Source organism: Hippocampus comes, unplaced genomic scaffold (assembly GCF_001891065.2).
Source record: "Hippocampus comes isolate QL1 unplaced genomic scaffold, H_comes_QL1_v1.1 scaffold381, whole genome shotgun sequence".
Classification (NCBI taxonomy): Eukaryota; Metazoa; Chordata; class Actinopteri; order Syngnathiformes; family Syngnathidae; genus Hippocampus; species Hippocampus comes.
In genome coordinates this window covers 261,729-278,637 of record NW_017805016.1, presented here as the reverse complement: position 1 = coordinate 278,637, position 16,909 = coordinate 261,729, and the positions used below count along the sequence as shown (strand labels likewise).

The window sequence follows — 16,909 nt, the reverse complement described above, 5'->3', positions numbered from 1 at the left end:
TACTTTTGAGCACTTTTCAAACTCGATCATGCTTCTTACAGGACATTATATTGAAATATAGACACTTGGAAAAATAATTAAAATAATTTTATCGTAGTGACCAAACCACTTGCATCTCAAATCATCTTTCCCAATATGAATGAATAGAAATGCCATTAATCCGTTCCAAGCCAAACCCCGCCAAGAAAATTTTGAATATGTTTTTATTTCGGAAAATAGCACATTACCCTTTATAAAAACATATCCTAATTACATAAATAAATCAAATGCTATTTCAATAAATTAAATGAACAGTTTTTGCAACTAGATTAATTCTTTGCAGCTCCTTCTGGTATGCACAACTTGGCCTCCACAGGGCAATATAATACATAGAGACGTAAACAAAGAAACCTTCTTCTCTAACTTCTCTAAATGCCTCAATAAGATGCATTAATATTGATTGTTCTTTGCAGAGGATAAAGGATATATACCGGTCAGTGTTGTTGTATATTCTGTCGTCATGAGTTGATGCACGGTTTGCATTCAAATATCGGTTGCTTAAAGTGTTATTACACCACCAAAATGATGATATTCAGGATGGTATTTTTCATTGATTGTAAACATGAAAGGTAAGTGGACCTTTATAAGGCAAAGCTATGTAGTTTGGTTCACACTTAGATATTACAAATACATTATGTGCTCTCCAAATTTAACAAGCAAACATTTGTCATCGTAATTCATGCAGTTCCTTGAGTCCCCCCCCCCCCCCCCCAAAAAAAAAGAACCCCTTTGTCTCTCAGCTTTTCAGGACCACTCGGCACATTTCTGTCCTCAGTGTTACCCCATCACGTCTCCGTGACATGTCCTCAAGGAAAACTGTAAATTATGCAATGAGGTCAATGTGCACTGGAGCCAACCAACATGGATGTGAACGTTAATGAAGCTCATTTTAGTTTGGACACAGGCCGCTCACTGGATCCCGCCCACTGTTGGTGCGCTCGAACAGTTGACATAGCACCGTGATTGTAGCTGACTGCAGATCAGCCCGAGGAGGCCGCAGAAGACATTTTAAAGCATCCCACAGCGGCTGTGGATCGCAACGCCATGGGGATTGTGCAGCTCAGATTGGCTGAGATTATTTATGAGTGCTCGAAAGACCCAAGCAATAGCTGCAATGGAGAGAGTGTGGGGGGCGGGGGGCGATGACAGTAAATGGGTCAATATCACTATGAAGTGCCTTGGGTGTGCTTATCAGAATCACTTAGTCATCGTGGAAATGTCGCAGAATAATAAAACTGATGTTTCATTGTCAACATTTGCACACTTACCAGTACAAAGTTACAGTTCTCAAAAATTTGTATATGTGATTCAACAATTGCTGACAACTTAGGTGCAAAGACTTGAATTATGGTGATACAGGATAGCATTCAACTGTTTTTCTCATTTTTTGGTGGGGGAGTCATAGTTAAAACGGTGCCCGGTGACATACTTGAGTTGCTCCTCTCCGACTACGTAAGGAATTGAGTGCCTTGAATTGAGATAAACCAACTCGCTATGCCTACATCCCGAAAATGCATCATCCCTTTGGATAGGCCACTGGAGTGGTTTCTTTAGAGCGCCTTGTTGTTTGCCGTGAGTGTACGCACATCACACAGAGATAAACAGAAAAGCAATGAAGGGGTGGATGGGGTATTTATTTATTTAGTCCGACTTGACAGTCAATGTGTGGGCTCAAGCTTTGAGCTTGCGTGGACACTAACGTTAGAGTGCCTTGTTGTCACTGCAGAGAAAAGCTGCACGATGACGAGGTGGGATTTTTTTCATATCTGAAATATATAGTTATGTGTCGGCCTAAGAAAGGTGCTAGACAAAGTCACATCCATTTTATTCCAGTGGTATTTGATTGACATTTGATAGTCGAGCAGGGCATTGTTGAAGCGACCAAGGGGCTTGATTTTTTTCACAATTTTGAAGCCTCATTTTGTATACGTGGTGATTTTTTTCTTTAATCATGCAAAATTTGGCACTTTACAACTTTTCGCCGTGGTGTGTCAAATTGAGAAGACATATTTATTTTCACTTCATGCTGAGATTGATGAGACAAGTCCACCGTGTCAGCACCAGCAATTTTCTGTTCACGGTTAATTCTTTAAAAAAATGTGGGAACTTGACCCATATACATTTCGAACAGCATATCATCTACGTACTACAACGATTATGAAGTTCAACAGAAAATCTCAAGTTTTTAGGGTGAAGCGGTACCATCTCAAATGACACATTCTGGTGATATTGCCTCAAACGTGACTGGACTGTTGTATAAATGGGTCATGTTCCCGATCAGAATCAGAATGGCCTCACGCCTGCCTTTCATCTTTCATCCGAGCCGAGCTTGCCGGTGATGTCATCCCGGAGAGCAATCAATACAAGCGTAATGGCGATGGACGGCGGGAGATGAGCGTTTGGGAGGAGCAGTGCGGCACTGATAGAGAACCATCCAGAGCGGAGGAATCAAAAGTAGGGCAAAACGCAGCAGTGAGGCAAAAGTGGGTCTCGCTGTCTGCACACCGAGTCTAACGCCGCTAAAAACCACAGACAGGCCTTGGATTGGTGATATTGCAGCGCAGTCTTAAATCCGAACACATTGTTCTAATCTAATCCCTTTGTCTCCATTACATGGTGATGGGATCTGAACAGATCACTTTGAGGCCAACCTGTACGTTAAACAGACGAGACAAATGCTCCCGATGAAAACCGTCACACTGATGAACGCCAACTGCATGTGATGCATTTGTTTTACACGGTGGGAGGACAGGAGTACAAACAGAAACGGCGATTGCCCGCTGCGGATGGCGACATCAGTAATCTGTTGACGCTCTCACGCAGCATCTAATCGCCCGCGCCAACAGTTAAGTAGAAATAAACCCTGTTTCGTATGCGTGCATCTTTCGGTCCCGCTGTGTTAATGAAGTCATTAAAAAAAAAAAAAAAAGCAAGAAAGGGAAGCCAAATGATCCAATGGTACAAGAGTGGATTATTCATTTCTGGGTTGGTTTGTTTCTGAATGCGTTTGTGTATGTTGGGCATTGCCTCGCTCCCTTTTTTTCCTTCTTCATATCAGCTACTCATCTGACCCTAAATCAACGAGTGCAAACCTGTCTCTCGCTTTGTCTCTAGCTCTCTGGTGTCCATTTGCACGCATGTCAGACCCCCCCCCCCTCCAAAAAAAAAAAACAAACAAAAAAATCACTTCTGTTTGGCACTACAACCAATTCTGAATACTAAGACAAAAACATGGAGGAGACCACAGGTTTGTAGCAAATAACATTGACAGTTAAGTGTTTCAATAAAGATGTATTTATTGTATCGTATTGTAAGCAGGACTCTTGAATTGTATTTTACTTTTTTAAACCATGGGGTGGGGGGGTTACAAAACAAAAATCCAATGCCTTTCACAACCTGTCAATTATATGCACATTTTTGTTTTTCTGGGTTGGCACGGACTATCTCCCGTGAATATCAGGCATTCCACAGTAGATTATTAAATTGTAATATAACCATTCACCACTAGATGACAGACATTGCTGCACATGCACATGCACTGGGCCTTATTTCTTTTTTGATTATTTTAATATTTTTCTCATATTTTGTACATTTGTGACGATAAACACTGTACCTGATTAATAACGTTTTGAGTGAATTGATGTTAAAACAAACAAACATGCACTTAATTTTGGCTAGCTGTTCAACAGTTTTGTGCCATCCTTGAATGTTCAATTTTTATGCATGAGAGACTTTTCAACTGGGGGCAAACAAATCACAGAATGTGGTCAGTAGCACTGTTGGAAAATTGTGCGCCCAGCCCTGACCTAATCGTTGACCTCTTGTGTTGTGTGCAGAGATCTCCATGGCAATGGCACTGCTACTACAGTAGTCTCTTTAGTACCATCCAGTGGGGTGTTGATATTAAGGCTGTTATTTTAGTCTACGTGCTGTTGCTTTACAAGAAGAAAGCTCCACAAGCACAATTTAAGATTACAATCAAATAAGTCTCCTCCACTGGGGCCTACAAAACAAGAGGCTCCATATCTTTGTTTGACCAGAGGGGGAGTAATTACACAATGTCGCCTGTTCCCTCCGGGCCCCTCCCATCCTAGGAGGCCCGAAAGCCAGCTTTGCAACCAATGCGAGGCTACGCTTTAACGTGATTGAATAATTCCACAGAGCGCGAGTGAAGGTTCAGTGGTGAAATCGCCGGAGCTCATGTCACATTAGTGAGGCGGAAGTTCCGTGGGTAAAGCAAGCTACCGCTGTGCTTTGTTTTGATGTTGCAAAGGTCAGATACCAGCTCGCTCAACCTCGCGGGGTAAGAAATAGCAAACGGGAATGTTCCTGGATCTCTGGGAGTGACGTGTGATATGCAACATCATCGTGCCAGGGTCAAAGAGATTAAGACGTAATCATCAACGCACTGGCAGATTAAAGATGGCGGTTTCGTGATAATGATGATGATGAGGATGATGATTTTGCATGAGATCATCAGTACACCCAGTTGGCACATTACATCACATTACTCGCAAACACGCGACAGAAGCCGGCCAGATCACACGTGTCCAGGCATGCCCGGGAGTCTTTTTGGTGGCATTTTGATGATTACGCTCTTTCTCATCAAAACCCAGTTGTTGCCCTTTTCTGTTCACATTATACGCACATGATAGAGTCCTGCATTGATGTTTTGTTTTTGTAATACTTCTGCCAGAGAATGTGTGGCAGAAAAAAAAAAACAGAAGTGAAAGAGTGCGAAAATAAAATACAGTACACATCTGGCGATATGTTCTGACAGGTTGTGATTAGACGTGCCAAGTCCAAAGATGATTCCAAAGAGTGGATTGACGAGCAAATGCTAATGGTTGCCGTCAGGCTTCAGAGCATGCAAGCGTATGAAACTTCCCAAGAAAAATGTGAATACACGCGCTTGCACATGGCTCACAAGCGAAAATGAGCAGTTGTATTCACTTGAGTGGTCTAACTACATTTTTGTCATTTGAATAGAACAATATGGGAATTTTGACGCACTTAGAGCATTCAATTATTGGACTCAGCACTTTTTCGTGATTCAGCAACACCACACTGGGCCAAGTCCAAGATGGCAAAAAAAAAAAAACATCCCAGAAATGAACAGAGATTGATAGAAGATGCGGGGAAAGGAAGTAGTGCTTCAGTTTGGGTGGCTGGACATCTTCATGTTAACAAAGTAGCATATGTCACTCTTATTCATCATCTTTCATGAAATATTGCTGAGTTGACAAATGTTTGATCTCGGAACACTCCTGAATTAATTTTGTGTGATCCCAATTTGTTTCTTCTTCACATCTACAAGGGACTAAATATCCTTAGAAGTCTTGCTTGTCTCTCCTTCTTCCTTTGTTTACTCAGTAGTTAACTATGCTTTTGGTATGATCTTCATTTCATAACGGCTGTGCAGAGCTCTCAAAGTAGTTGTCTGTTTTGAGTGTGTGTTGGCGAATGCACGTGTTTTACGTTTTACATTTTACGTAACAATTGGTCCCTACTAATAATCACCACTAGATGGCATCGGAACACGAACAGGGAAATAACTATATGGGGAATGTAAAGAGACCGTAACACCACATATAAGACGCATCGGATTATAAGGCGCAGTCGGCTTTTAAGACAATTGAATGCTTATAGGTGCACCTTATAGTGCGGAAAATACGGTAAATAAAGCGGCACCTTTCAAGTCAAACATCTGCGATTTCAAATTTACAGAAATCCCTGTTTACTCGTACATTTTCTTGTACTCCATCCTCCAGTTCGTGTCATTATTTTCTGGGAGCGACAAATATTGGTGGATTTTTGCGAATCGCTGTCGTGGTGAGTCTCTAATCTACAAACAGTAGAAATGATCGGTTACAGCTCTGCCATTACATTTGTTTATTTTCTATGGTTTCTGATCGTTATTACATGTCCTTCAGGGAATAACTTTTCTATATTACCACAATGTGAAAAAGTTAACTGGTCTATGTCACAGTTTTCCTCTCTCTGAATTTTCACCGTATATTCTTCTTCAAAATGTTAAGACTGTAAATACACACAGCCCAACAAGCATCGGCGCTTTGTCTTTGTGTGTAGCCAGACAAACGAAAACAGCAGTACAATCTGCTGGGAATTTGTTGACGCAGGTGAAGGGCACGTCACGCGGCCCAAGCAGCTCGCACCGAGGTTCATTTAACAAACACCCGCGCAGGGAAATGGCAGAGCAGCGCACGCCTAACGAACCGAGCCGGATGCTACAAGCGAGCCGGCTCACGGTCTTGACATTCAAAGAATGAGTCTTTCATTAACGGTATGCAGTATTTATGTCTAACCTCTCCATTGTCTTGGCACATGCATTTAAAATGACCTTGATCACAGCGGGCTCCTAATGATGCAGTGAAAGGGAATGAATATTTGATAAGACCACTCGACGTGAGTTTCATTGAGTATTTTTATTCTTTGAATGGAAGAGGAGCGTTCTTGCCTGATGCAGTCATCATGGTACTTGGGAGGTTTATTTGGAAAAATAAGTCTTTTGGTCCAAACGATGATATTACATTTAGACTCAGATAATATAATATAGCGTTGCTCTTCCTGACATAAATCGAAACGCAAGGCTGATGCTACTTCCAACCCTGACCTGCCATGTGATGTCATCTGTCTGCCTAAAAATGTCCACATTTCAGCCTACAAGAATTCCAATTCAATCTTGAGAAAATGTCCTCTGCCTGCTGAATTTATGCTGATTGATGCATTTCACATTCAGCGAAAGTTAGTTTGACAAAATGTCTATATTTCATCTGACAAAATATATCTGCAACATCATTTAAGACCATTTTTGTGTCTGTATTCGCCTTATTATTATTTTACAAAGACTGAATATATTATTGTGTTAGCTAAAGTGATATTGTCGGGTAAGATCTGAATTTGCACATTCCTATTTTACACTTTAGTCTATATGACAATCATGAGATCAAAACCTTTGCAAGTAAATACGTGGAGGCCTACTTTTTTATTTTTACTTGAGTCATGTCATTCTTAAGAAACAGCCCTCTTACGTAGGTAAAGCTAAACCTCTAACCCAAATCTTGACCTTAAAATTGAATCCCATGCAACCTCTCCAGACTGGTAAGCCCTTTCTGTGTCACTCCAAACACTTTTTGGTTCTGAAAGAATGCCTTTTCTGTTCTAAACCCAACAAGATACTGGGGGTTAACATGAATACGTACATCAAGATTTATTTTAAAAACCCATTGAACAAATGGGGTTAGACCCCCAATGTCGTGCATGAGTAGAAAGATGATGGTTACTTTTTAAATCAAGCAACATCTAAAGGGTGAAATATGAAACACAGGCGCACATCAACAACAAACGTCCTTGTACGTTGTCTTAATGACATCATAAATCACTTTTGCTTTACTTACTTCCAAAGAAGCTGTAAGAGCATAGATGGGAAAAGAGATTCCCCCCACAGATCACTTGAGTCGACAACAAATTGGCAAAAGCAAGCTTGGAACAGCCTGGACACGATCCAGACAATTAAGCACCATTAGCAAGTAAACAAACAATCAGTGTCAAGGCCAGCAAAAATATGCACTGAAGAGGAGAAGGGCCCAAGAGGCAGACAAGTTGTTCTTTCTCCCGTACGTGGACAAATTACTCTCCTGGTTTTTAATCTTCCCTGGAAGTCATCGTTGGCTGCCATGTTTGCATGATGACACCAAGTGTTTCATAAGCCGCGCATGGTAAAAGGCTGACATGCCCCTTAGTGACCTCTGACATTAACATACGCATGCCGTGATTTTATATAACACAGCAGGATTAGGACAAACTGCTGTCAACACCATTTTAAAGTCGCCGCAAAACAAAGACATTTAAAACAATAAATGAATAGCAAGAAAACTGTATGTGCAGTAAAACATGAAAAACATGCCGAGTCGCATGCCGAGTCGAAGGCCAAAGAATAAAAAATTGTTTTAAGATGAGTTTTAAAAATGGACAGATCGGAAGCTTGCCTAACGTTTAACGGAAGGTCATTCAAAAGGGAGAGAACGTCCATTTCGACATTTAAAGACGTAGAAAAAAATGTTAAGGGCAGCACAGTGATCGACTGGTTAGCACGTCCGCCCCACGGTGCAGAGGTCGTGCGTTCAAGTAGACTCCGGCCTTCCTATGTGGAGTTTGCATGTTCTCCTTGTGACTGTGTAGGTTGTCCGCGGGTACTCCGGTTTCTTCCCACAATCGAAAAATACACACGGTCGATTAATTGAACACACTAAACGGTCACTAGGTGTGATTGTGAAGAGTTGTTCATCTATGTGTGCCCTGCGATTGGCTGGCGACCAGTTCAGAGTGTCCCCTGCCTACTGCCCGAAGACAGCTCCAGCACGCCTGCAACTCTTGTGAGAACTGGCTTGGGTAATGGATGGATGGATAGAAAAGAATGTTACAATGAGCTCTAAAGTGGACAGGCAGTCAGTGAGGGGAGACCAGAATAGGAGTTTATGTACTCCCTCCTATAAACTCCAGTTAGGAGGGAAGCAGTATTTTGGACCAACTGGAGACGCTGGAGGTGATACTGGCTGGCCCCACAATAAAGTGCATTACAGTACTTCAGACGAGATGTGATGAAGGCATGGATTCATTGAACATGGATTACATGGAAATTATTGACCATGCCAAAAGAAATAAAAATACAGAGAGATCTACAAGACGCTTAATTTTTACTGGCTATGTTTTAAATCCTCTTAGAATATTTGGCACAGCCCTTCTGAGCTCTTAATGTCTAAGAGGCACTTTGTGAATCTTCATGATGAAAAAGGCCCCATTAAGCTTTTAGAGGGTCCCCTAAAAGGTCAAAGAAGCTCTGCCAGACGGCAAATGTGACATTGACACTCTCCTGCCAGCCTAGCCTAGCGTCTCCAGACACCCAATCACATTAACACACGCATTATTTATTCAGGGCGGCCCGGTGGTCCAGTGGTTAGCGCATCGACCCCACAGTGCATAGGTACCCGGTTCAATTTCAGCTCCGGCCTCCCTGTGTGGAGTTTGCATGTTCTCCCTGGTCCTGCGTGGGTTTTCTCCGGGTACTCCGGTTTCCTCCCTCATTCCAAAACATGCATGGCAGGCTGATTGAACACTCCAAATTGTCCTTAGGTGTGAGTGTGAGCGTGGATGGTTGTTCGTCTGTGTGCCCTGCGATTGGCTGGCAACAGGTTCAGGGTGTCCCCCGCCTACTGCCCGAAGACGGCTGGGAGAGGCTCCAGCATTCCCCGCGACCCTTGTGAATAAGCGGATTGGAAAATGGATCGATGGATGGATTATTTATTCAGCAATACTTAGACCTCGACAAACAAAAGCTGGCGCCGAAAGACCAAGTTCAAAGGCGAAACAAAGTAAGCTATTATCGACTCATCCGTATCTTGTTGATGCGATGGCGGCGCAGTACCAGATGAGATGCAACAGAATGCGGTTATGAGGAGCGATGGCGTCTCCGTCAAAGGTAATTGCGCTGCGCCGGCTTTGCGGTGAATCACCACCACGCATTTTGCAGCGGCTGCGGGAAATGAAGAGAGATGAGCCTCACTCGTGGTGTGTGACTGCTTCCATTCTTGCGGCTGAGTGAGCAGCAGATGAGCTATTTTCTCTGTATGGATGAGACTAATTGATGGGGACTATGAACTGAATGCTGAGCAGCGCAGGTGCTGAATAACACGAAAACTAAATTTGAGTTTTGCTTTAGACGGAGAGTTTAGCACTCACTTGAGTCAACATCACAAGATTTTGAAGATTATGTAAAGATTGGTATTTTGAAAGTAAATCTGATGAAGAAGAAAAACTCAAAAAAATCTAAATGTGTCTTGTTCTGTTCTTTGTACATATATAATTAAAAAAATAATAATCTCAATAAAATATACAGGAAAACACTCATCATATTTTGATTTAAAATGAATTTTCCATTTGGTGGTCCTGTATATTTTTGCTAAAAAAATATGCCTGTTAAGACCATTGTCTGCTAAAAGCTTTGGACTATTTTCATTTTTTTCCCCCAGGAGATAAATTATCCAAAATTATTCGTCTTCCTTGTTAATACGGCCATATCCAATGTTCTAAATTTAGAGTTGAATAGATTTAGATTATGAACTTAATTCTTTCCCCAAGCATTGTGTTCACTCACAATTTACTGTTTTTTGATGATTTTTCAATATAACTAAGAATTTTCTAAATCTAAAAACAAATGATAAGATCTCTTTTAATCGAAAAGAAGTGAGTTTTTCAGCCAACAGCTAAGGTCATATTTTTACAGGAACAAACCTAAGTTCGCTGACTTGGTGAATGGTGAACTGGGAATCAGCGAGGCTTCATTTTAAGTGTTTTATCAACAAAAGATCCAAGTGTGCCAAATTTAACGGAGTTCCACAGGGATGAATGCACCGACCAATGATGATTGAGTCTTTAATGACAGGCAAAAGATTAGAGCTACTCAATATGGACAAAATTGAGAGTCATCTTTGGAGATTCCCATCCAACCAGAACCTAATAGAGTAAGCACGAAAGGCTTATTCCTTGCTGTACTCAGTGCGAGGTAGAACACCCACGGAAAACCACTTCCACCATACGCTTTGGTGTTTACACATCAATGTGGATATTTGTCTGTCTGTGTATCTATAAATCGCAGAGCATGAGCGAGTCAACACAAAATCTCTCAGTCGCCTGCATTATGGATGCGCTATTTACACAGATCTGCCCCCTCAGGCGTGCTGTTTTGTTTCCAGTTTTGGAGAGACGGCACAAAAGTAAAAGAGTGGCACGCGCCAACTCCTGAGATGTTGGTGGCACAGATTCAACTAAAAGAGAATGAGGCAGTAAGCTGACTGCTTGCAGGTAGCGCACACACGTGTTGATGAAGAGGATTACTGTTCACCGTCAGATTTGGGCCCTTGCGTTTCTCTGCAGCTTTGCGCCGATGCCACTGTGACTCATCAGTGGCGCCAGAGATCCAAACCTGATTCACTAATTTCTGTCCTTAACGGAGGCAGAGAGTGGATCCTATCGTCTCCTGCAGGAAAACTCGATTACACACACTCCGAAACAGTACAGTGTGTGTTGAGGCAGATAGTCACCACATAAGAGGCTTGCAGGGGGACTCGAGTCACATGACTTGACTCGAACTTAAGTTGGCAAGCGTATGACTTTTGAATTTCTTGGACAACATTGTTGAAAAAACAAAACAAAAAAACGTTGCTATTCATGAAACTCAATGTGAATATTTTAGAGTTGAGTCTTCAGTCTTGCCTGTGTACAGCTGAAAAATGGGCATTTTCAAAATGCAAACACACCGATGTGTTGTGACTAAGCAAGACTGGATGACTTCACTTAAGACTTGCTGAGCCCAAGTACTCGCTAGATTCGACGTGCTTGATTTTTATTGCCACCATAACTTGCTTGAAACTTGAAAGTTGAGATTTGTACATAGTATGTGGCTGCAGAGATGGGAATGAAAGGTAAAAATAGCTTATCTTCGAAACTGGAAGATAAAATTAGGCGATAACTGCAGGTCCATCTGCAAAATGCAAGTTGGCAGCATGGTTATAAGAAAACTGATTCACTTTCTAGGATTGCTCCAACAATTGTAAAACATAGCAAGTAGATGTGCAACGATGAAGAGATTAATCGACAACTAATTATCAAATTATTCAGTAATTATTTGTCATTATCGAGGAATCAATTGGATTTTTTTTTCCAATACAAGTGTCAAAATTCTCACAATTTGAGCTCCTCAATAGTAAATATTATCCAATTTCTGTACTCCTCCTATGAAAGTATACCGACTATCTTTGCTTTTCCATCGGAAAACACTGATCAAAATTTTTGCCTATTTTCTGACACGTTACAGACCAAACAAGTCACTAAATCATAATGAATTGATGTTTGTGCATTTTCTGCACCGTCACTTTGAAATAATGTCGTTTTTTTTTTTTTAATAAAGGGATGGAAATTGTTTTTTTTTATCATATTCATTGATCAAACAACAACAAAAAAAAAATCAACAGATTAATCAATGATGAAAATAATCGTTATTTGCAGCCCTGCAAGAGGAAGGAATGCCGCAGATAATTGGCACGCATGCTGCACATCAACAAGCGGACAGTTCTTCAAATCTGCTGTGTCACAAAGTCATTTGAATGTTGCGTCCCGCGCATGCATTTGTGTCGCCTCCTCCCCCGCGCGGTTAAACACAGCTTCCCTCCATAATGACGTCCTCACCAGCAGCTTACATAAGACCTGTGGTCTCCCCCCACCCCACTTCTCCTTAGTAAACTAAATCACGTCTAAGTGAAGCAGCAACTAAACTGAATAATGCATTTGCCAGGTGCAGCTCTTCACACATTAGGCGAGCGCACGTGTCTGAGCGCCGTCACGTCGGCCACGGACAGGTCGACCGTCATCGAAGGCACCCGGCCTCTTCTCAGGTCAGCGCGCAATGAGCGCTACTTTGCCGAAAGCACAGAAGCTTGGAAACAATTGATAGCTTACCTATCAGCGAGTCTGCAAAGGAAAGCAATTTCTACAAGCGCGCCAACTCTATTGGGAGAGGTGGATGATCAATGAGGGGTTCATTGAGGCCGAGTGCCAGTAGGTGCAGTGTACGGTGGAATGAAGAAGTAGCTGATTCTGAATACAGAAAGATTTAACAGGGGTTTTCCTCCAACTTTTTTGTGGTACAGGGACCCCTTACAGCGTGTAGAATTTTTTTCACAAGGGCGCATTCATCATTCTGAAGCGAATCAACAACGACCATGTTTAGCCCAAAATGCCGTAGGAATTTAAAAGTTGTCTCTTTTTGAGAAGAACGTCCGATTTGACATTTTGCAAACTTTACATGAACAAAGATGTTTGTTTTCTTTTTTTTTTTCAACGTTAAAAACAAAAATAGTCATCTGAAATTTAACTTACCACAATGAAATCATAACATTATGAGAATGAAAGTCAATTTCGATAAGGTCAGAAAGTCATAATTCAGCAAGGTAATTCATTTTTGAAATAGGACAATTTGTCTGTCGTTTTTTTTTACCTGATCCCCACTTACTCACTTTTTTCAGTTTTTGAAATTCTTTTTTTTTAATTTATTTTTTTTTATTAATGCCACTTATAAAGAAGTATCAATTTGCTGATTTTTACTATTTGCTGGCTGTCGGATCGATCTTATGTGATACAAGTAGTGGGGTCCATCGTATATTCCTGAAAAAAAGAAAAAAAAACCCTGCTTTCTTCAAAAGCTTTTAATTGACACAGCGTTCAGGTAGGAAGGAGTAATTTCTGTATTCTGTTGTTTTATTGGGGCAAAGGACCATATATGTAGGCATGCATCTATTTTTAAAGTGAAACCAAATTGTTTTGCTGACCCTCGAGGGTCCGGGGACCCTACTTTGAGAAGCACCGCGCCTCATGTTACTTAGTGTCAGCTCTAAGAGAGAGCGGGAAGTGAAGCGAGGTTTTCACAGACAGACGCAGAGTAAGCATAAGGGATCGTTTCGGTTTGTGGACAAGATGATTTTCTCTTTAGCCCTTGACAATATTTTCAGTTGATAATGATGTCATATGAATTGTCCCAAAGTCACCCTGTAGGTTCTCTGCAAGACAGGATCAGCTAAACATTCGGATACACATACACATTTGGATACCAACATACTCGAGAGGGAGAGCAGTTACCCCACAAAAAAAAAAAAAAAAAAAAATGAGCAGGAGTTAAAGAGTCTGGAGGAGAAGGAGCTATCAGTTCACACAGAAGAAAGAGGTTGGTGGTGGGAAGAGGGGAAGGGGGGGAGGGCAAGACGAATACGGGCAGTGGGGGAGCATGAGTAAATCAAAACAAGGACGGGGTGAGAACAAACCTTCGGGCTCAGCGTTCTCTTTGTGGACGGCTTGCTTCAGCGGGCAGCAGAAGATTTCGTGACACTTAGCACGAAAGGGGGACCCTTTACTCCTTATATCCGCAGAGTGGATGGAGTCCTGCCGTAACATAATGTACTCCTGGGTACCTGGGGCAGCATCATCCTGGACTGCGGCGGTGCCATAACAGAATGAACTGGGGTTAGAAAACTCACCGCACACACATCGAAAGAAAAAAAAAAACAAAACAACAACAACAGAAAATGCTTTGAAAATCAAACACAGGCAAAGAAAGTCAACAAAGGTAGCTTTAAATCTAGACGATTGGGAATATTTTAAGGCAGAGGGGAAAGAGAAAGGATTAATCCTTTGTGCCCACAAGGGGTTGAACAACTTCAGATCAGACCAATGACTGGATGCTTACTTTTTATGATCATATCAAACATTCATTTTTATAATGTAAAGCCTATTGATCGACCACCGCTTGTCTTGATTTTATCATTTGAGCAGACACTGGAATTTTGTCTTTCGACTCCTACCTTCACTGGATGCTAACCTAGGGCTGCTAGTCAGCTAGCATTAGCGGATGCCTTTTCGGATGGCTGTGCTTTTATTATATTAGAGGATAGCCTAGCATATTTTTTGTCAAATATTTCCACACACTTGAGGAAACACTTAGTTTGCCACCACCTGTTGATTTTAGTCTGTTTTATTGAACATAGGATTAGCAAATTGTCGACTTTAGGACGTAGCTGCCATTGACAAGTTTGACTGAACTGAAAAAAGGTTTTGTTGAATTTATTCAATTTTATGTTGCCAAATAGTTGCATGAAGTAAAATCGTCCACGGAGATTTTTTTGAGTAGATGTATAATCTACCTAAAAAAATGTATCTGGATCCAGGTGATTTTATTTTGAGCAACCACTTGACAAAATAAAATGGTGTAAATTCAACATTATATTTTTTTCAGCGTAGACAGTTCACCTCCTACCTTCCATCTGGTTTCCTCTTTTTGAGCTATTTTAAATTGTGTTAATGCCGATTTAATGGCACTTCCTAAGGGTGTGGAATTTTGTAACATTTGGTCATTTTCAACTTCAGCTCTTTTAACATAACAATGTTATATTTTTTTACATCAAATTCCACCTTTGGCCAACTGAAACCCATATTATATAAAGCAGTATATATTTATTTATTTATTTTTTTATTACTTTTATTTAGTGGATTGAACCGTACAATTTGGGTAAAACGGGTTTCACTCTAGAGGAGGGGTGTCTAAGTCCGGTCCTCGAGGGCCTCTATCAAGCCTGTTTTAGATGTCTTCCTATTCCAACACGCTTGATTCAAATGACCGGGATTGTTATCAGACCTCGCAGAGCTTGCTGATGAGCTGATCATTTGAACCAGATGTGTTGGAGGAGGGAGACATCTAAAACAGGCTCTTGAAGACCAGATTTTTTTCGGTTTTCATGATTTCTACCAGGTTATTGATTCATTTTTGGACAAATGAGCAATTGTAAGTTATAACTGAATAAGTGCCGTAGTACTCGTACATTAACAGTATAAGAAAAAGGTCATACTTAAAATATTTAATTTGGGGATTGTTTCACAACCCAACTGGAATTTGAAGGATTAAAAATATCAAACTAATAGATTTTTAATAGTAGTGAAAAAAAATTGTTTGTTATAAACTTTAAGCAATAAAATAAAAACAATGAAAAATGTCTGGACGTGGCCTAAAATAGCCACGAAGAAGCTGAAGGGATCGTAAAATCAATCAAGGTCTGATGGGTTTAAAAAAAAAAAAAAAAAAAGCACACATCTAAATTTAACCAGATCGGAGAAACAGAATAGCTGACTCCTGACTATTCATGTTTTGGCAGGCACTGACAACGGGGTGCAGCAACAGTTGCAACAAGCTGCAAGGCCAGCGTGCAGTTTGGAAGGTCAAGTCATTATGAAGTCACAGGTATCCCCATATTTCCACGCAAGCAGGCAAGCAGGTGTGCAGGCATGCACGGGACCCCCAGGTCACACCAGGCAAGGGGGGCACATTCGACATCATGCTCACCCTGAGTGATGCTCAGCACTTAGTGCATGTGCACACATGTGAACGTATGTGTCTAATCCTCTTCTGGGATCCTGTGAAAAGCCCTGGAAGTGTGTGTGTGTGTGTGTGTGTGTGTGTGTGTGTGTGTGTGTGTGTGTCCTCTTGTGGGCACAGGCACAGCTTGGCGCCGATCACTGACCCACTTTCTAGCTGTTGCGGGATTAGCAACTAACAAAATCAGGACAAATAAATGTGGTCTTCGCTTCCCCTAATGGACTTAAGTGTGCCTCTCTCTGAACAGAAACGACTACTGAGGAACTTTAGAATCACCACAACCAACATCAATGTCACCTTTCATTTCCAGCATGTGTGCTTTGACATACTGTAGGAGACAACCAATTTATGATTTGTTCATGATACGAGTCTTTTCCTTTTTTTTTTTTTTTAATTAATTGTTTTGCTTTGAAGTGAACTTAACTCACTTTTCAACAAGCAGCATTTTGGTAGAACAATTCTCCCAAAAAAGAAGCGACAAGCTGTTTCTTGCCACTCCCAGTCAACGTCTTCTGTGAAATAATAAAATAACTCACATTATGTGCTCAAAACAACCTGATAGCTTTTCCTTAGTAAAGTCCGCTTAGCTATATGTTAACAACAAAGTAAAACCGTACAGGCAGGCTAATACAGCGTAATACGCCCTTGAAGCAATGGATATTTAAACACAAATGGTGGAGAAAAATATGTAGACAGTAAAAATTACCCAAAAGAATATGTATTCTATATCTTCTGCAAACTAACAACTAATATTAGTGAGAAGTGACCGTCTCCATGTTCTTTCGTATGTCTGTATTACACTACCAGAAGGAGCAGCACAATCTCCATTGACCTGAACCCCCCCCCAAAAAAAAAAGTGGCAAAAACTGTTTTGTT

The 16,909-nt window shown here is 41.1% G+C and overlaps 1 protein-coding gene across 3 annotated transcripts in view; it reads right to left on the bottom strand.

Moving 5' to 3' along the window:
* fgf13a (fibroblast growth factor 13a) overlaps positions 1 to 16,909 on the bottom strand; it is an 89,651-nt gene that overhangs the window by 32,154 nt on the left and 40,588 nt on the right. The window contains exons 1-2 of one of the 3 annotated variants that reach the window (XM_019863333.1): positions 16,462 to 16,517; positions 13,932 to 14,099 (exon numbers count right to left, since the gene is read on the bottom strand). The exons of 1 other annotated variant lie outside the window; for it this stretch is intronic. In XM_019863333.1, coding sequence (XP_019718892.1) covers positions 13,932 to 14,061 — 130 coding nt within the window. In that variant the 5' untranslated portion in view covers positions 14,062 to 14,099; positions 16,462 to 16,517. Of the gene's footprint in view, positions 1 to 13,931; positions 14,100 to 16,461; positions 16,518 to 16,909 lie in introns of those variants that run through there. One more of the 3 variants, XM_019863329.1, reaches the window with a different exon arrangement.